Source organism: Neopelma chrysocephalum, unplaced genomic scaffold (assembly GCF_003984885.1).
Source record: "Neopelma chrysocephalum unplaced genomic scaffold, ASM398488v2 Primary Assembly neopelma1_63, whole genome shotgun sequence".
Classification (NCBI taxonomy): Eukaryota; Metazoa; Chordata; class Aves; order Passeriformes; family Pipridae; genus Neopelma; species Neopelma chrysocephalum.
This window is the reverse complement of record NW_020897720.1, coordinates 14,078,530-14,098,218: the sequence shown is the minus strand read 5'-3', so window position 1 is coordinate 14,098,218 and position 19,689 is coordinate 14,078,530. Positions and strand designations below refer to the sequence as shown.

The following is a 19,689-nucleotide window of genomic DNA, read 5'->3' as shown; positions in this document are numbered from 1 at the left end:
AAAGGTAATTCAACTTACTGGATTCTGCAATGGAAGACAAGTGATGTTATCTTGTTTTATCCATGAGCTAAACACATGCATATGTGCAGTTGCCAGAGCTTAGTGAGCAGTAAGAACAGTGCCACGTCTGGAACTTAAATCTAGTAAGTATTTTTGGTTTGTGTGGTACAAAATATGCACCAAGACGTTGTCAGTCTGCTTCTGGAGCACAAATTTAGATGAAACTGTTTTCACAATTAATATAAAGACAAAAGTAAAAGGTGACATTTCAATATTTTATTCAAGTCGAGTTTGGGTTTTTTATCCATTTTTAGTAGTGTCAAGTACAGCATTTTGGGGTCTAGTTCCACACAAAATGGAAGACTCTCTAAAAATGTACCCATTTAGTTGCTAAAAAAAAGTGGTAATAAAACAAAACTTCCCATTTTAGATTTAAGTGATGCAACTGCATGATTGCAGTCGCAAAGACTCTTCCCTGATTCTGTCTGTTTTTACAAAGCTTTCCGGTCAGTGCAAGGGGAAGGAACCACAACACAGGACAGGCAGCGTTGGCTGAGTCACATCAAACCTCCTCCGTGACGAGACTTGGACAAGGCGGACAACCTAAAGCATTCTGGAGACAGCTGGAGGGGTGGGGGGGAGGTAACCAAATAAGACAAACCATTCGTGGAATACAGAGCTAAAAAAAAAAAAAAATAAAATCTTAAAATCCCTTTTTCAGACAAGTTTGCACATTCCCCCGTCAGTTGAAACCTCAAGTGTCGGAACGTTTTGCTCGCGGAATTAACAGTACAACGGAGTGGTCTGCATGGAAATCCTCAGGTTTTACACCACATTAACACATTCCTTGTGCCATCAGGATGTTAGCAGAGGTAATCAACGCCTTCCTCCTTCCTATCACGTGGCAGCTGACACATGTGATGAGCAATTACATAAAGAAAAAAAGCCTGGAATTAGGATTTTTTTTTTTACGCTTTTGTCTCCACTTCTTTAACAACATCATTTTTAAAGCTTAGCTGTCTTTAACCAGGACTAGCAGGACTGATACGTAGCAATACTCGCACCCCAGACAAAACATTGAAAGGTACACTATATTCTGAAGGTAGCTATGCTGTATTTTCAGATTAGCAATTGTGGAATCACTCCTTATGCTTCAAATTCCAGTCCTAGACCAAGTTTGTGACCACCTGCGTTGACGTTCTTGCCATCCAACAAAGCTGACAATGTCAGTTTGATACCTGCAAAACAGAGAAAAGTGAGAGAAAAGTCAACTTAAAACTTGGACTGAGCTTTAGGTTCAGTGTCTGTGCTGCTGCTTTAATTTATTGGGTAGCCAGGTTAACGGAATTTGGCAGCTGGCCTTGTAAGGACTGGGCATTTTACAGCAACTTGCAGATAAGAAATCTTTCTGAGTTATGAAATTTATAATAAACCATGATGATGGATTCTGCTTTTTATCACTCCGGGTAATTAAAGCTCTGAGTCAATTCGCTGCTGCAGGTCTACTGATTAATCTAATTTGAGAGTCTGGTATTATGAAAAATTGGGACCTTGATACATATCCACCTTTCTAAACCACTTTAAAATCTAGGTATGAAAAAGCCCAAGCCCAGTCTGCTGTAATATCTCATGTCAATCTGCTCAGTATTCTGGCAGCAGATTTATTAGACTACATTAAACCCAATTTCACAGCAGTAAGATTGTCCTCTTCCTGGGCCAGGGGACCTTGAGAAAGTCACATTTTCAAGCAAAATAAACTCAGTAATGAGAAGCCTCTGAAAGTATTAAAAATGTGTTTACTTATCTGTGACACAACTAATTATAGATATATTTTGTATCAACAAAAAAAGAGTATCTGACTGGGCAGTGGACCACAGTCTCTAATAATTCTGCTTCCAACAGGCATCCAAAATTAACAGAGCAGTCCCTAGAAAGGTTCATCCCTGGCTTGCCAAGCAAAACAGCAATCTCACAAAACCCATCACATTTTGTCACCAAAAAAACTTCTGGTATTTCAAGACTAAAATATCACTTTATTGATTCTGATTTTTTTTCTGCCTAGACCTACCTGGCTTTAAAGTCTGAGTGTATCCTAACCCGATGAGACTGGAGTTGTTCACTTTAGCCTTCAAGGGAAAAAAAAAATACAGCATTATTTAGTAATAAGTAATAAATTCAGTAAATAATTTAGTAGCTTTCTTCAAAGTCCTTCACACTTGAAAATTAAGCAACAGCTTTTAAGCAGGTAAAGGATTTCAAGTTTTAAATCCTTAAAAATCTAGAGATAATTTTGCCATAACTTAAGCCCCCAGTCTCAAAGTATCTACAGTCACTGTAGAAAACACTGGTTTTTATTGACACAGCTTTTAATTTTTTCCGGACTGACACAAAAACATTCTCAAAATAGCACCCAATAACACGATCAAACACTCTGTGTGCCTTTAAGGAAAATCCAATAGCTGTGCTCTCAGGCTGCCAAAGCCAAGGCAAACAGCTCCACGTGCCAGCTCCACGGCACAGCACTGCACCCAGAGCGTGCTCTGCTGATGGAAAGGCTGCTTCACTGACTTCCAAATGCTTCTAAATGTGCATGCACAGGACTCACAGAAAAAGAGGCATCTGGGTCGATCTGATACTTGGCCGCTATTCCGAAGCGAGTGTTGCTGTTCCCGGCTGTCCAGGCCAGATTCACGGCTGTTTCCAGTTTATCATTCACCTTCTGGTAAATGGAGCCGCCAAATTCCGTCCCGTCGTTCCTGCAAGGGAAAGGCACCGGTGTGGTTTTGAACAGCAACGCAAAACAATCGGCTTTTATTTCTCCAGTGAGATCTCTATTTGCACAACACCCACTCACACCTCATTGAGTATGACCCATAACAGCTAAAATAGAGACATTAGGCCAGATTGGTTATGAAGTTATTTTTAGATGCTTAAATTCAGTGAAGGTTACTATATTTCAGCAACTTCTGAAACTGAAAAAAAACCAGCATAAACTATCAAAAAATCAGACCAGTGATGACAGCTTCCAATTTTCCCTTCCCTGCAATGGGAGTCTTTGTAGTAAAGAGATTTATTTTTCCCTGCATGTGTCTGAAATAATTACTTTCCCTATGAATGTCTCCCTCGTGTCCTGAGAGGGAGTCACAGAGCCTGAGTCATCCCCAAACTGCCCTGTCAGCACTTTTACCAGACACAGAGGAACTGTATCAGAAGTGAAGATGCCACTTAATTGTCCGACTCTATTGGCTTTTGCAAATGAATTCCATTTGCAACATTCCTGATGGTACATCTGTGCTACAGTCTCTGGACTAGAAATGGAAATGGAACTAATTTTGCTTTGCAGAGAGCACTGGCCCAGAGCTGAATGATGAGCAGCATAACTTCCAATTGCTACTGCCACCACTGTCATACAGGGAATGAACTGTGGTAAATAAAAGGCAAAACGTCAGAGAATGCAGAGGATAAAAACAAGAGCAAAAGACTCCTAAAGGCCTCGCACTCCTTGTAAACCAGTGAGCATCTGAATTTCCATTTTCACTCGTTTTCTTAAGAGAGGACACAAACATTGCAGAGAATGGGCTTTAAACCCCAGGAAGACCTCTGCAAATAAAGCAATTATGATTATTTCTAACTGTGAAATAATCTGGTTCCAACTATTACAGTATACCAGACCTTTAGGGATTAAAAACAGGGTAGATTTAGAATCTTTTCCCTTTTCCCCCTTTGGCCTGATGTTCTTTAGCTCATACCACTTGCCCAAAGAGTAGTGATACACCTATTTAAAAGTTCAAGCAATAGCAGCAGCCTTTTAAGTTGTTAGAGCAATTCTTCCAGAAAAACACTACAATACTTACTTCAGATAAGACTGAAGCTCACATTAACTGCATGTGCTTGGCTCTCAAGAAAAGGAAGGATTAAAAAGGACTGAGGAGAGCTGGTTACACAGGCAGATTTTGTGCAAGGTTCCCACACAGCTCTGTCTTGACCTGCAACATTAGGGGGGGGGCGGTCTGAGCTATGCTTAAAAGATGAGGAAAGTCATTTTAAAACTAGAAATTATCCAGCCCTACCTCCTTTAAGTTATTATTATTAATAATAATAAAGTCGAACCTCCTTTTAACACTGATATTAATAACAGCACGTTTCAGATGTAGATTAAAAAAAACATTAGCCCCCTATGAAAATTAATATATTAAGGCACCCTTAAGGAAAGTTACTTGCTAAAGTCCCCAGCTGGTCTGTGTAATGCCAGGAACAAAAAACAATGGTTCAAGCCCCACCTCGTTAAATTATCAGCTCTGCCACAGCATCCCTGTGAAACACTGACCTGTGCAGATATAACAACTGAGCAGGGCAGTGAGGGGAGTCCCACACACAACTCCTTCTGCCATTATATAAAAGCTCCGACACATTTCGAAGTTGGAACACATCAAACACCTAACTAACCTATTATTAACAATAAATGGGATTTCTACTCATATGACACATTTGTGGTTTGGTACAGTAACAGCAACCTGAGAAACAGACCCTCAGGAATTCAAGAAACAGTCAGATCCGAGCCCCTGCTGGTGTTATAAAGTGATTTTCTCCTGTTGCTCTAATTAATAGTAATAATAATCACAGCATTTCATAGCAAAAGCCAATAATACAATGTTTTGAACTGCTACAGCATAACAGAGAGTCATTGTGCTTGAAGGAATAACTCCTAACTCCTGAGTGAAGGGGACCCCACGGATTGTTTTGATGAAAGTTCTCTGCCCACATTTTTGTGCTTTGGCAACCCTTCAAACACCCTGTCTGGGCTGTGGGGGTTCCATTGTTCCGAAAGGCAGCGGGAGCTTCCTAAACCACATCTCTGCAAACCAGCAGGAGACAGAACAGAAGGCCTTTGAAGCAGCAGCTCCAGGAAGGCAGAACAGTTGTTCAGCCCCCAGATGGAAAGAGCCTGGAATAGCTCTGCTACATGCAAAATATCCAATTACCCAAGGGCACGGAAAGGGGGGGGGCTGGGAGAATGGATTAGGGATTGCCTAATCTTAAAAACCTGTCTTCCCCAAAGTCATAAATTGCTTTTTTTAAGAGGAACAGGAGACAGAGAAATTAAGGTTTTCATGGAATTTGGTTCTGGTTTTCCACTGTTGATACATTCAGAAAGCACAAATGCCTGAGTAAATAGATTATTACCAAATAATACCAAAAAAACTTCTACACCATATTGCTGCCAGTACTAAAACAAACCCAGTCCATGTCTCTTCCAGTAACTCCCTTTTGCCTGCTCTTGTTCATCCTGTGATTAACTCTTTCAGCTACAGATCAAGCCATCATATATTGTTTGATGCTGACAGGTGCAAAAGGAAAGCATTGCTTTTATTTCAGCTTTCACAAACAGTATCTTTATAACTACTTGTTTTATTATTCTGCTAACAGATTCTAATAATCCTTATCTGTTAGACAGACACACTGGACTCTTGGGTGCTCAGTGAGTTCCAATTCCTTCCATCATGCACTCCCTCACCCACGTAACTCAAAAGAAAAGTTAATGCAGCTAAAAAAAAATGCAGCTTGACATCCTTAATGAAGACCCAGTTTCAAATCCACCATCCCCTGGTTCCCCACTGCTGACCCTCCATCCCTGTCACTGTCCTGGCAAGCGACAGAACCCCTCCAAATTCCTTTGTAATGCCTGTCTGCCAGTACTTACACATTAGTATGGAGCTGGAACTCATCAGTCTTGTAGCCAACAGCAAAGTTGCTCTGGGTTACCCTCGACTTGGCTGTCTCAAAAGTCATTTGGTAGCCTGCCAGCCACCCCTCGTAGCCCAGCACGAGGGCTCCGCGTATCGAGGGACCCGCGATATCGAAATCCATGTCGCAGCCGAGGTTGATGTGCTCCCTTTTGTACCCTGACTTGATTTTAGCACTCTTTTTCCTAAAGAGGAGAGAAAGAATCTCTTATTTTTGAAAAGGCACGCTTGTAGGCAGCAATCCCATCAAATCACTTCCTTTAACTCAGTGCAATAGTTTCTGAGGACAACGTGTAAACCCTGGAGAGCCACACTGGACGTCGCCTTCCTACCTCCCACCTTTGCAAAACCCTAATTCAGTTACAGGGAATTATTTGCAGTTGAGCAATAAAATGCAGCGTGGTGCCCCAGAAAGCACTTCTGGGCTTTGTTCTGAAAAGCAGCAGCACACAGGTGGGAGGTGACAAAAACAAATCCTCACCTCCAACAGATCTGATGGGTTTGGAAGTTTGGCAGATGAAGGGATGGAATGGAAACTGTAGCAGTTTACAGGTTTGCCACCAAAAGTTCAGAGTAGCTGGCCTGTCCCAAACAAACAATTTTTAGGCAATCCTGGTGAATTGGTAATTTTATTTACTGTGATAGACATCAAGGAATCACTACTTTGGCTGCAGTTTCCTGCTGCTTCAATGGCTCTGACACCCCAATTTCTCCTTAGGGTGCTTTATGAAGTATAATGGTTAAAGCCACCAGAAAGCTGCCAGGTTAATACAGAAATAAACTTTCCTGAGTCACCTGTTTCTTTTCATACTATTGGCCAGAACAGTGTTTTCTCATGTGTCTTCAGGGTGATTTATATCAAGGCTGCCAGACCCTCACAAGGCAAGAGAGTTACATCTAATATATTCAGCTACTCTTATTTTAGATTTTTTGCTTCTCTTTTTACAAGTGTCTTCTGCCTTTGACCAAATTTTTACTGAAATCTTTCTGGAAAAATCAGACTAATTTGAAATTTGCAATCAACCTTTCACGCCAGCTAGCAAAAGCAATCTCCAGACACTGTATCAGTGCTGTATCAGACCCACACAGAGACTGCTCCCTGTTTTATTATTATTTCAGGCTCAGGAATTTCTTGTGTTTTGCAGAATCAGAACTAGAGTGCAGGAGTGCAAAAAGCCCTCATCTGCAACTTCTGTAAAAGTCAGTGGCACCTCTCCCACCAATGTCAGCAGGGACAGAGGCAAGAACACAGAGCACTCCTAAAAATTACTTTCCCTGTTGAAAGACTAATCACAGTCAGTAATGTGGGAAGAGGAGAAGAGGTCTCATGTTCAGATATGATGCATCCCTATAAACCTAAACCAGGTCACACCAGGACTCAATCTCACTCCATTTACTCAAATTTTAGTCCTCTTAAGGCAATCCTAACTCAGACACTACAGTGTCTGTGAAGTGCCCAAGAAAGTTATAGAGCTGTAACATCATTCTCATGAACGCTTTTTTTTTCTATTTCTTTAAGAATCCTACAGTTAAATAACTCTAAACAAACAAGATTATTCTGGTTAACAAAAATACCTCGTTAATCTAGAATTAGGAGTGGACTGCAAGCAGGTGACAATGCAGGACACTAAATCTAAAGGACAGGGTGAACCCCCCCGGGACTGTAACCCCCTGTGGCCTGAGGTGCAGAGGGCAGCTCTGGGAGGCTGATGTGCAGAGCATTTTGCCTCACTGGCAGCACTGCTTGCACCAAGATAATCAGGGGAAAAAAATAAACCAACATGTAGACCTACAGCTGCTGCTTAATCCCCGTGGCCCACATAAAACATGGCATCCAATCGCCGTGCCAGGGACAGCCACCCACCGGCACGGCACGCGGGGCCCGGCAAGAATTCCCAGGATAAATTCAGCCCGGGAGGAGAGCCCAGTCCTGTGCCACCCTATTAGAGCCGTGGCCAAACTGGCTCCCAGAGCTTGTTAAGCTTTGCATCACAGCTGACTTGGTCAGGGCTTTTATTCAGGCAGAAGCTCATCCTCTGACACGGCCACAAACACACAGCGGGAGCACAGACACAACCTTTTCCTCACTCCCCAATTCTGACTATGATTTTCAAGTTACTGGATGTAAAAGCTTGCTTGCTATAGCTGAGGACTAAAAGGGGGTAGTTAATGCTAAGGTTTAAGAGATGTGCACCATTTCATTAGACACAGGCTCATTAACAGCTGTTTCAGTATCTCAGGACAGAGAAATTAAAAATGCCTTTTTGTGACTTCAGCTGACTCGCTGCTTACCCAGTGTTAGGAGAGAAGGTGGAGTCAAAGGTCAGCTTCAGGCCCCGTGCAAGCTGAACAGAAAAGAAATTCACTGGTTGGATTTCTAATTAAGAGATTATTGGCATAAATGAATTTGCAAACTGCATTTTTGGAGCCAAAGCTTACCTGATCTTCCAGAGTGATCTCAGTGCCTAGTGTGTTGTCGGTGTTCCACTTCTCTGTGAACATCAATCCATATTCCACCCATTTGTATTTTGTTTCCAAACTACCACTAACTTTGCTTGTTTCTGAGTTTGCTGAACCTGAGCTTGTAAATTCCTAGAAGGAAAAAAAAAAAAGATCACATATATAAAATATGTATTTGCCACTAATACTCTCAGGTAAATACTTATACATCTAGAACATATTAGTCATTATAATTTGTTAAATATTAGTTCAGACAAATACAAAGTAACTTGCAAAGTTATATGTGACAAATGGTAAAGGGAGAAGGTAAGGGATGCATATTTATTTTAAAAAGAAATATACAGTAAGCACAACACTGTTGCAGTGTTTAGGATTTCAGTGTGTTTCCAAACTCACCAGTCCATTTTCAGATCTCGTTTTCAAGTCAAGCTTTATTAACCCAAAACCTAGAAGGTGAGTAAAAAATATGAATCATATATATGTTGATTTGAAAAGCGTTTCTGATTTATATCTTTAAAATCCCTTCTAAATCACCTGTGGACTACTGAAGAGTTAAACCAAGGGTACAGTTATCAAACCATGTGTTTTTATGAAGCAGCTTGTACTCACTTCAGACAGCACTTGACTCATAATCCTACTGACCTCAGCAATGTAAGTGGGACCAAATTAGGTAATAATGAATTTATTCATAGTGAGCAGCATTCTGTTCATAATGAAACTTCTGACAGCAATGATCCCACTCATCAATACAAGGGAACAGCCAAAATACAACACACAATTTTCTCTCAAAACAGACAACAGTCCTATGGGGGACAGGAAGAATTTTGTCAAAAGTAAGTTACCCTCCCTTTCCACACAGCAAAGGCAATGTGAAGCTGTGATGGAAAACTCCATGGATTCTAATGGAAATTATTGGAATACTTCTCAGGGAAAAGTAATAAAAGCCTAACAGTTCCTGGACTCAGGTAGACAGCAAGAGACCAAACTCATTTTGGCTTTATTTACCATATCCCTTGGTGAAAACATCTCTGGCAGCTTTGCCCAGGTCGGCATAAACAGGTGGAACGGCCATTTTCTGGAAAGGAAAAATGAAGAAATCAAAAAAAAGGAAATTACAGTGCACAGAAACTTACTCAATCCATTTAAGTAACGAGAAAGTTCAGCCCGTTTCAGCCACTTTTATTTTGTGTTCCCCATTTAGCACTTGAACACAGCCTGAGGAAAGCAGCTCCAGCAAACAGTGGGACTTCAGTTTGCCAGCAGCAGCAATGATTTGCCACTGAGGGTGGGAAACAGGCTGCAGAACAAATATATATTGCAAGAAAAGGAACTGTCTATGCCTTCCCAAAGAGTTAACTGTTGTTCTCTTATCAGTGTAACTTCATGAGTGAACAACAACTGGGTTTTTTTAAACCGTTTTCTTGGAAATGTTTCTCCAGTTTCTCGTAATGGATCTGTGCATTCTGATGGAAAGCAGTAGGGCCCCAGCTCATTCACTCAGAGAATGTAACCATCAGGAGCATCTCCCATCAGGAGCATTCTCACCCCCTAATGCAGAACAGCAAATGGGTAACATTTATGGCAGCAAAATCAATAAATGGTCATTCTTCTCCTTCAGTTTTCTTTGACTTTGCTGTCGCTGTTAATGGTTTGTCTCCTTAGACACTGACCTTTAAGTGTTTTTCTGTGCATCATCTGAGAAAAAATGAGAAAAACTGAGCCTGCAGGGAGGCCACACTGTGAAGTCGGGCTGGGAGGGCAACCACAACCCCATTTCAGCAGCCAACTGCAGAGTGCAGCTCCCTGCCAAGGCCCAGCCCAGGGGTGGGAACATGGCAGGGGCAGCATTCTCCACTCTGTCTGGTTTCTTAGGGATGCCCACAGTGCCAGGGGGATCCACTTTCCCATCTCCAGCAGGCCCTGACATTCCTAGTTCACTGCTCTCCTGCAGGTGAGATGAAGGCATCCCATTTTCCCAGCTGATGGGAAAACTGTTGCACCATACACAGAGGAGCAAACAGGATCCTCAGAGAAACCAACCGACCAAATCTCCTTTTTCACCCAAGCACAGTAATTTCTACTCCCTCAATCAAGCACAGTCATTTCTTCGAGGGAAACAAAAGTCAAGCAATCCAAAATGGTGTACACCTTCTGTCTTCACAGACAGGATTTCCTAATTTTAAAAAGCAAAGGAGATAAATCATACTTAGGAAGGTAATCCTCTCCACACCAGATGTTGCACTAAAATTCCATTTTCCCAAACTTTTGGCTATGCAGAAATAATAAGCAGTTTACTACATATGCGTGCAAATACTTAAAAAACTGCCTGTCGGTTCTTACTCCAGATTATTCAGTGTTAGCAGGAAACTAGTCCTTTAAACCCCAAACAAAGCCACTAGAACACAGAGGTGCTTTAACAGTCTCCCTGGCTGCAGACTGGGATGCAGTTCTTGGGAACACATCACCCCAGGAAGATCAGAGAGGGACCTGGAGCAGCCACTCAGTGCCTCAAGCACTCCAGGCAACAAGCTGTTGCCTGTTAAAGCAGGATATTGCTATTGCATAAAGGAGGAATCCCTATCCTGGAGGGAACAAAACAGATCTGGTGGCTAAATAAAATAAATAAATAATAAATAAAATAAAATAAATATTGGAAAATAAATAAAATTGGATACAAGGGCAAATACTATGATGTAGCTTCAGTTGCACAGACTACATGGGTGCATGGCATCTCCTTCCAGTTATAGTTCAGAAGTAACATGCAGCCCCAAACACATAAGCAGCTAAAGAGTTAAAATAATTTTTTTTAAATGTAAGGTAAAAAAAATATTATTCCAAAGCAGTTTTAGCTACTTATATTGGACCTAAACTTTTGGGTTTTTTGTGGAAAACATGAAATTGGGGATCTAATGTCTATACACAAAACTAGCCTTCAAAAAGAGGGGGGAGGGAGGGGGAGGGAAATAAACCCCACAGGCACCAAAAAACCCAAAGTAAGTAGTACCAGATTTTGTTGAGCAATTCCTCTGCTCCTCACACAAGTCTCTAGAAGCAGATACAATGCCCTGCTTGGAGATCCCAGCCCAAAGTCAGGCAGTACTCAGGAGAAGGCTGGCAGGAGTCACTAAGGGCTGTATGTCTGCAGGAAATGCTCCTGCCCTGCCAGAGCAGCCCAGCCCCGTGAGAACCCCCTGATGGTAGTGCCATTTAGCATCATGAAAAATTAAAAATGTTACAAATCCCTCCACTTGAAAAGTCAAATAAGGATTGCTTCGAAAGATAATGGACTGCTCTGCCAGCTGCACCTTGGAACCTCCCAGATCCAATTTCATCGACAGTCCCTTGGAGTCGCTTCATAAAATCAAAATATTTTCCTGCTAAATGAAGGCTCTGTGGCTGGATCTTCTCAGGGAAGCCAAGCGTTGTTCCCTGATGCCTGTGTGTCCCCCCTGGACGTGGCCAGGCTGGCTGGGGGGATGAGCTGTGCCAGGCTGCTCCACTGCTGCAGTCTGGGCCCAGAACAGTGGGAGACATGGAGAGCTCCACTTAGACAATTACTATAATTAGGGGACAATGCCGAAAGCCAAATCCCCGCCGCTTGTAAGGCAAACCCTGTAACATGCACAGAGCAAGGTGTTTAAAGCTGCTGAGCGTGGGGCACACTCCAAGCTCTGTACCTGGTGCTTCACCTTGCTGTTGTCAGCAAGAACAAAACAAAAATAATGACTCCCCTTTGCACTGGCTAATCAGAAGCCTCTTGTTTAACAGATGGAAAACAAAACTGATTACATCCTGTGCGAGTGCAGGTTGTAAGACAAGCATGCTTAGCAGGGATTCAGACTCTTAAAGGATCAAGGAATGGCCGTGGCCGAGTGCCCTTGCTTTTCACCAGTGCGATCCCTGCACATTAACTCAGATTAGGTTTGGACTGAAATGAATTCATTGCTTTTATCCTTGTCCAACTGTGCAAATAGCTCAGCGTGACGAGGTGCCTCGACTCCCCCGCAGAGCAGACCAAGTGCACGATCTATAACATGCTCTAAGTAGGAAAATATTTTGATTTTCTTGAGTAAGAAACACCACAGCACAAGTGATGACTGAAGAAAACCTGAAGTGAGGAGTCAGCTGTAAGCACACCTCCAGATTTATAACAGCCACAGGGAGAAAACCAGGAGCTCCCCTTGGAGCTGCAGGACCCAAGAGCCAGGCCCAGGGAAGATTTCATTACAGCAGGCCAAATTTGAATATTTTCCAGTGTCACAGATGGCAAAGTTTTCACTCTGTGATGCAGTTCTGGGCAATTAAATCAAATTCAGTCCAACAAGCAGCAAACCCCCAGGGTGCCCTTGGCAAACGTAAGGACTGGCTGCAACCAAAGGAAAACTCATCTCTGCTCGGTAACTCTTGCACATGCCCAAGTTAAAGTTTCCCTGCACAGACTTATCAGCTTTATGATATTTACATGGGGGAAGGAGCAATCTAAAAATTCAGGATAAGAATAAAATTCCCACAAGGGCAATGGAAGTCTGTCAGATTCGAGGCTAAGAAAATAAAAAGGTTGCATTTAACCCTACTGCAGCCACATTTTTTCCCAGTAAGTTTGAACTCATGTTCCATTTCTCGATGGTAACAGTAGTTCTGAACATTCCATCTCCCTGTCTCCATGGAAAGACATTTAACCCTACTGCAGCCACATTTTTTCCCAGTAAGTTTGAACTCATGTTCCATTTCTCAATGATAACAGTAGTTCTGAACATTCCATCTCCCTGTCTCCATGAGCATTATCCCTGGAAAGATGTGAACTGCAGAAAAGACACGTAACAGCTGCTGGGGACAGCTGGGAGGGACCGAGAGCATTGGGTTAGAGATCAGGTACAGTCTGTCTGCATGGGGAAAAATGCTCATGAGGGTCTCTTACCTCAAGATTAAAAATAAAGAATATTAGTCATTTATGTCCTTCATTAAAGGAAAAATTTGTCCTTGGAATGAAGCAACTTTTAAGCGCCTTCCTGGCCCTGCAGCCTGTGCAGTGTCATTTCCCAACCTGTTGCATCAACAGACCTTGAAGGACAGTGCTTTTTGCTCTCAGACAGAACAGGGCCCAGCTCTCCCCACATCCCACAGCAGGCTGGAGTCACCAGCTCCACATGGCACCGGTGTCCCTGTCCCACCATCCGACATCCCACCATCCCAGTCCGCCGGGAGAGCTCAGCACTGGCTCCGCAGTTTGGGTTTTATGATCCAGATCCCAAAATCCCTTCAAGTCATGCCCACAGTCTGCTCCAGATCAGGTTCAGCAGCCTCACAGGGCAGAGATTTAAGCACACACTCACCCGTAAATGCATGCACAGTCATGCTGAGGTCAAACATCAAGTTGGGCACATTCACGAGGCTTTTGAGAAGCACATGGTTTGTAAATACTCTGCGTGATGAGACTCAATATTGAACAACACTTTTTGCCCCAACTTGCTACTGTGCCAACGTCATATAATCCGTGCACCATTATGACTCAAAATTCAAGGCTTGGGAGCCCACAATTTGTTTTGTGCCGGCATTATAAAGCCCTGCAGCCTCCCTGTGACACTCACAGGATCCCAGCCTTCCTGCTGCAGCTTTGCTTTGGAACTTCATGCATGAAGGAGCAGATTTAAAGCTTGGTTTATGCTCCATGTCTGTAGCCCAATAAACACAGGAGCATAAAGGAGATAAAATCCTTAAAAGCAAATGTAAATATTATTATTTAGGCTATACTAATTATGGAATTACAGAAAGAGACAGCCTGCTCTTAATTGTCTGGCTGTAAATTAAGAATTGCAATGTTATATGGCAACCCCTTATTAAACTGTCACATATGAGTATCAATTAAATGAAGCTGGGGGATGTTGCAGCCTGTTGTAGCTACTGTAGTTACTGAACTGCAAGGGAAGAACCCAGGACCACATACCCTACGTGTTAAATTAATTCATGTTAACTGTTCCTGTGAAATGCCTGCAGAGGAGGAGAGGAGCAGTGCTGCTGTCCCAGCCCTGTCCCACCCCGTGCGTTCAGGAAGGGACATGTCCCTCACTCACAGCCCTGCTGCAGGAACACCCAGTGCCAGATCAATGGGGGTGACTAATTAAAATGGAATTTTTTGTCTTCCAGCACAGTGTGACAGCTCACACAGAAGAGGAGCACCCGCCACACCGGTGGTTGGGTTTTTTCCCCTACCTGCAGCAGATGCCAAGCTCAGGAGGGCCTGAGCTGTGTGTCCTGCCTGCATCCCGACACTGCCAGGGCTGGGGACATCCTCCTGCTCCTACAGCAGCCAACAGTGATGTCCCCCACACCTTCACACCCCCAAACTCACCCCAAAATGTGGGCAGGAAGAAGAGGTGCAGGCTGTGGATCAACACAAACCTTTGATGGAGAGTGCCGGGGGACGGATTATTCCAGAATATCATTTTAATAGCGCAAAAGCCCATTTTGGAAGGAATTTCAACAAAATTTCACAGGTGAAGTGCCACGAGACAGGTGATTATTCAACCATCCGCCGCATCCAACAAAACAAACTGCAACACACCTCTGATCCTCACTAAACCATCTGACAAACAAGCTGGGATCTGTTTCTGCTGGAATCGCTATAAATATTCCCCAGAGACACAACCCTGCCTTCTTGGTCACCGAGATGAGTCAGCCCCGCTTCATTTTCAGAAAAATTTTGCTACTTTTTTTTTTTTTTTTGCAGATACCCGAAGCCCTGAACGAGCCTTTTCCCCCCCTTCCAGCAAGAGTTGTTCCCAGCCAGGGGCTGTGACGAGGCAGAATGGAGGCAGAACAACCGAGAGCCCTGGGCATCCTTAAACTGGCGTTATGCCCTCCCAGCTGAAGAGCTGCGCTCCGGGAATAAAATGGATGAAAAAAAAAAAAATCAGTCCGGGTGCTCTCGGACAGCAGGAGGAGGTGGGAGGGATGTCAGGCGGTGTTAGGGCCGGGCAGATGCGACCTTTGCTCGCCGGGAAGGGGAAGAACCATCCCCGCAACCCGCGGGACCCGCAACCCGCGCCCGCTTCGTCCCCGCCGCTTCCCCCGCGGGCTCCGGGAACATCCCCGCTCCTCCAGGCCCGGCCTTACGTAAGGAACATCCCTCACCCACCCGCAGCTCCGACCCGCGCCGGCTTCCCCACACACGAGCCGGGGAACACGGGGCCTTCTCTCCGCCCGCACCCTTCAGGGAGCGGCCGGGACACCCCCCCCCCCCCATCCCCTCATAGCCCCGGGGCAGCCCTACCTGCCCCCGCCGCGGCCCCGCCGCGCTCGCCGCTCCGCCTCGGCCTCCTCCTCCTCCTCCTCCGGCCCCGCTGCCCCTGCCCGGCGCCTCCCCGGGCTCTGCGGCGGCCGCGGCTGCTGCGTGACGGCGGGCGGGACCCGGCGGGGCGGAGCGGCAGAGCCGGGCGGGGCCGCCGCATTCTTTCTAATATCCAACCTAAACCTCCCCTGGCACAGCTGAAGACCCTGAACCCTCTTATCTTGCTGGGAAAAGAGACCAACCTCCCCCCGGCTCCCCCTTCCTGTCAGGGAGTTGTAGAGAGTGAGGAGGTCTCCCCTGAGCCTCCTCTTCTCCAGGCTGAACAGCCCCAGCTCCCTCAGCCTCTCCTCACAGCACTTGTGCTCCAGTCCCTTCCCCAGCCTTGTTGCTCTCCTCTGGACCTGCTCCAGGAGCTCAATGTCCTTCCTGAGCTGAGGGGCCACAACTGGACACAGCACTCCAGGGGTGGCCTCACCAGCGCTGAGTCCAGGGGAAGAATCACTTCCCTGGACCTGTTGGCCACACTGTTCCTGAGCCAGGCCAGGATCCATTGGCCTTCTTGGCCACCTGGGCACACTCTGGCTCCTGTTCAGCTTCCTGGCCATCCAAACCCCCAGGTCCCTTCCTGCCTGGCTGCTCTCCAGCCACTCTGTCCCCAGCCTGTAGCGCTTCAGGGGGTTGTTGTGGCCAAATTGCAGGACCCGGCACTTGGCCTTTTTGAACCTCATCCCGTTGGAATCAGCCCAATCAACTCTAACGCCCCATTTGTTAAAATTCCCATTCCCCATATCCTCGTTGAGGGTCCCTTCCAACTCACGGCATTCTGTGATTTTGTGATTTTCAGTTCTCTATCTGTGATGAATTTTTGTCAAGCTTGCAAACGCGGGTGAGGGATTGTCGTGCCATGTTTAGTAAACAACTCTTATAATTCCATATCATGGAATCTACTATTATCTATCTATTACCTACTGCATTTGGATGGACTGGCAGAGAGAGGAACACAACTTCCAGAGCAATTCCCATGTTTTCTCCCCAAGCTTACTACACTGCACCCCAAATCCCAGCAAATCCCAACTCTGCTCCCAGCAAAGCAAGAAAAAGGGTTCTGTTGATTCATTCCTCAAGGTACTGAGGCAAGAGTGGTGAGAGAGCAGGAAGGGAGAGTTTGAGAGAAGGTCTGTGAGCAGGTGAGGCCATGTGTGATGGCTGGTCATGTCCAAAGGAGCTGTCAGAGGGACAGGGGGCAGGGAGGCAGCAAACTGCCCCTGGTGGGGACTGTCTGCAGGGTGTGGAGATGTTCCCATGAATTAGGGAGTTGACATCTTTCCTAACTCCCCCTCCAGACACATGAATCAGCCCTCACAGCTCACAGGGAACTGGGGCTGGGTCCAGAACAAAACTCCCCTGGTGACAAAAGGCCAGGCAGGGACTGCTCTGTTATCAGAGAGGAACAGAGCTGAAGCCAGGCCGTTCTCAGGATGAAATATAAACCCAGAACTGCACTGTTGGAGGCCCCTGGGGAGCTCAGAGCATCACCCACAAGACAAACAGGAGACTCATCCCAGGCAGGAAATTCCTTCTGGTCTGGATAGTCACCCTTCTGCCCCCACCACCCAGGGGAGATTTGGCTTAGAAAAAGAATCATTGCTAAGAGTTCACATCCCACTCACAGGAACTCTTACTCACTTTTTTTTTTCTTTTTCTACAATTAATTCTTTCTCACTCTTTCTCCCTCGCACAGTGAAAATGGGTGGCAAGAGGAAGCAGCTTCCTTGCTTGTGCTCTTGCCTGGCTTGTGCCTTTGCTTTCCCAACAGCATCTCTCCAAAGGGCACTGCTCCCACAGCCATCACAGGTCTGTACCCCAAGCAGGTGACTGGTACGTGCCCCAGCACAGCCCAGGAGCAAGGTCAGAGTCATCCTGCTCACACACACACACAGAGCACTCTTTAACTTTGGTCAGGGTTTGAACTCAATAAACCCTGCAAGGGACTTAACGTTGAACTGAAGCGTAAAAGTGAAGTGGCTCATGGAATTTAGTGAGATCTCAGGAATTTCTTGGCATTATGACAGGTTGGTAGAGGGGAAAGGGTTTTGTGTAGCCACACATTGACCTTGGAAATGCAGCTGTGGCAGCAAAGGCTGAAGGAATTGTGCCTGATACCAAATCCACGTTACAATAAAGTGCACAGGCTGCCACCAGGGTAGAAACCCACAAGAGGTATCTTTCAAATTTGGAAAGCTCTCTAAGCACAGTCATTTGTTGATCCAGGCACCCCTACAAGCGTGGGTTTCGTAAGCAGAGCATGGAGTTGCAATCAGGGGGAACTGGTGGCTCTGGGCAGCCTCTCTGTTCTCCCTATGACAGCAGCTGGTGCCTTCCCTCTTTCCCTGCATCCTGGAGCCTGTTGGAGCCTGCCCTGGGCTGACTTCACTCACTGTCCCATGAAAAAAACCTAGTCCAGCAGAAACAGTGGGCAGATTTCTACCGGGGTGGATTGAACCTCCTCATCCAGGAGTCAGAGCAGCAAGGGAGGCGAGGGGGCTGCCGGTGCCCCTGGCAGGACTTCAGAGGGGAGCAGGGGCACAGGACATCCCCCATCACCCCTTTGGCTCAGCCAAATGTACCCAAAGGGGTACATTTTCTCCCCCACCAGCAACTCCTCAACCTGCCCCTGTCAAAGTGCAGCCTCAGCTCTTTGTCTTCGGCCAAGGAAAATCTCCCCACAACGAGTGTGATTTGTAGAGCGCTCCCAGCCTTCCTCCCTTCCCTCACATTGTCCTGCTGCTGCCCAAGCTTATCAGTTATATTCTTTTATTACCTCCAGGCATAAAAAACTTTTTTATTGCATGCAGACGTGCAGAAATTGCAGCCTGTTCCCTGCAGCTTTTCTTTATCTCAGGAGATTTTCGTACCACGATGGAGCAGTGGCAGGGGCAGGACACGAGATCCATCACAGCCAAACGTTCTGCTGGCACCTGCAGCAGCAGTAACGAGGCAAAAAACCTTGAATATCATCAAGTCCAGCTGTAAACCCAGCACTGCCAAGTTCACCACTAAAGCATGTCCCCAGGTGCCACATCTTTCAAATCCCTCCAGGGGTGGATGCTGCAGGGGGGTTAAGAGTGGGCAGAGCAAGAAAATGTTTAGTATCTGTGCACAGATAATTTTTCATTAATTTCTGGAATGTGCATCTACCAAAAGATGGCAGCAAATCTCCTTGGATGGAGCTGGGCAACAATGTCATCTGCTCTCCTGGGCTCTTTTTCAGACAGGCTATGAACTGTAGATTATCGTGGTGTGTGCCAGATGAACTGGAGGATTTGTTCACAAGGGAGGAAATCTGTGTTTGTGACTTCGTTTTCAATTTTAGAAACTCCTTCAACAGTGTAAGAAATCACCAAAATGCTCTAAATATCAGTTCCCTCTTTTTTTTTGGCGGTCCGTGGTTTTTGGTAATGCCACATCTGAATTTATCAGGTTAAAATGGAATAGAAGGGAATCTGTAGTAGATTTGACTAATGATAATGCCACAAATGGTTTAGGTATAGGGGCTGTGTAAATGTTCCTTGCCATCACAAGCTTTGGGTCTCAAGCAATCAGAGGAGCTTGCTAAACATCAGTTTACTGGAAAAATGTGGAACTGCCCCATCCTTGATTACATAAATCTGTGTCAGCCAGAGGATTACTTTTAAGCTGAGTCCTGTATCAGTAATGGATATAGCCATGACCTTGGCTCTGATACTGTTCCATACCAAATTAACAGGGAATAAATCAAAGTCAGTAGAGCCACTGCAGGTACCAATGACAGCAGATGATGGTCCCGGGGCTCCCACCAGCTCTGCCCTATGCCCTCCTGGCAGGGCACAGCTTTACAAAGCAAAGCACAAAACAAGTGCTTTGTACAGCAGTTAGTGGTGAAAAGGTGGGAGGCGTGGGAGGATCAGCCCTTCTGCATTTCAAAGTGTGCTTCTGATTCAATTCCTTCCTAAAATGCAGCCAGTAAATACTATTTTCATTAATCACTTTTGTATAGCTAAACTGTGCAAAACTGTCATTTCCACCCCAAAGAATCTAGCTGCCTCAAATGAAGCTGTGTGAAAAAAATTGCAGCTTGTGAATCCAACATGAACAGCTAGGTCTAATTCAACTGCAGTTTCATTCACATCACATAACATGTTTGAACAGCTGAAAAAC

At 45.3% G+C, this 19,689-nt stretch overlaps 1 protein-coding gene across 1 annotated transcript; it reads right to left on the bottom strand.

Annotated features, from left to right (window-relative positions):
* Positions 1-254: 254 nt before the first annotated feature.
* On the bottom strand, positions 255-15,512 carry VDAC1 (voltage dependent anion channel 1). Its single transcript, XM_027682366.1, has 9 exons — positions 15,475-15,512; positions 9,210-9,279; positions 8,601-8,650; positions 8,184-8,336; positions 8,037-8,089; positions 5,702-5,929; positions 2,606-2,756; positions 2,069-2,126; positions 255-1,238 (listed from the first exon to the last, which is right to left on the bottom strand). The coding sequence occupies exons 2-9, from the start codon at positions 9,274-9,276 to the stop codon at positions 1,147-1,149; spliced, it is 852 nt and encodes a 283-aa protein (XP_027538167.1). The 5' UTR covers positions 9,277-9,279; positions 15,475-15,512; the 3' UTR covers positions 255-1,146.
* Between the last annotated feature and the right edge of the window lie 4,177 nt (positions 15,513-19,689).

Coding starts and splice junctions, on each gene's coding strand:
- VDAC1 (XM_027682366.1), bottom strand. CDS start 9,276: ATGGCCGTTCCACCTGTTTATGCCGACCTGGGCAAAGCTGCCAGAGAT. Junction 5,930..8,036: donor ACCTTCTCTCCTAACACTGG/GTAAGCAGCGAG, acceptor TCTCCTCTTTAG/GAAAAAGAGTGCTAAAATCA. Junction 2,757..5,701: donor TTCCAGCTCCATACTAATGT/GTAAGTACTGGC, acceptor TTTCCCTTGCAG/GAACGACGGGACGGAATTTG.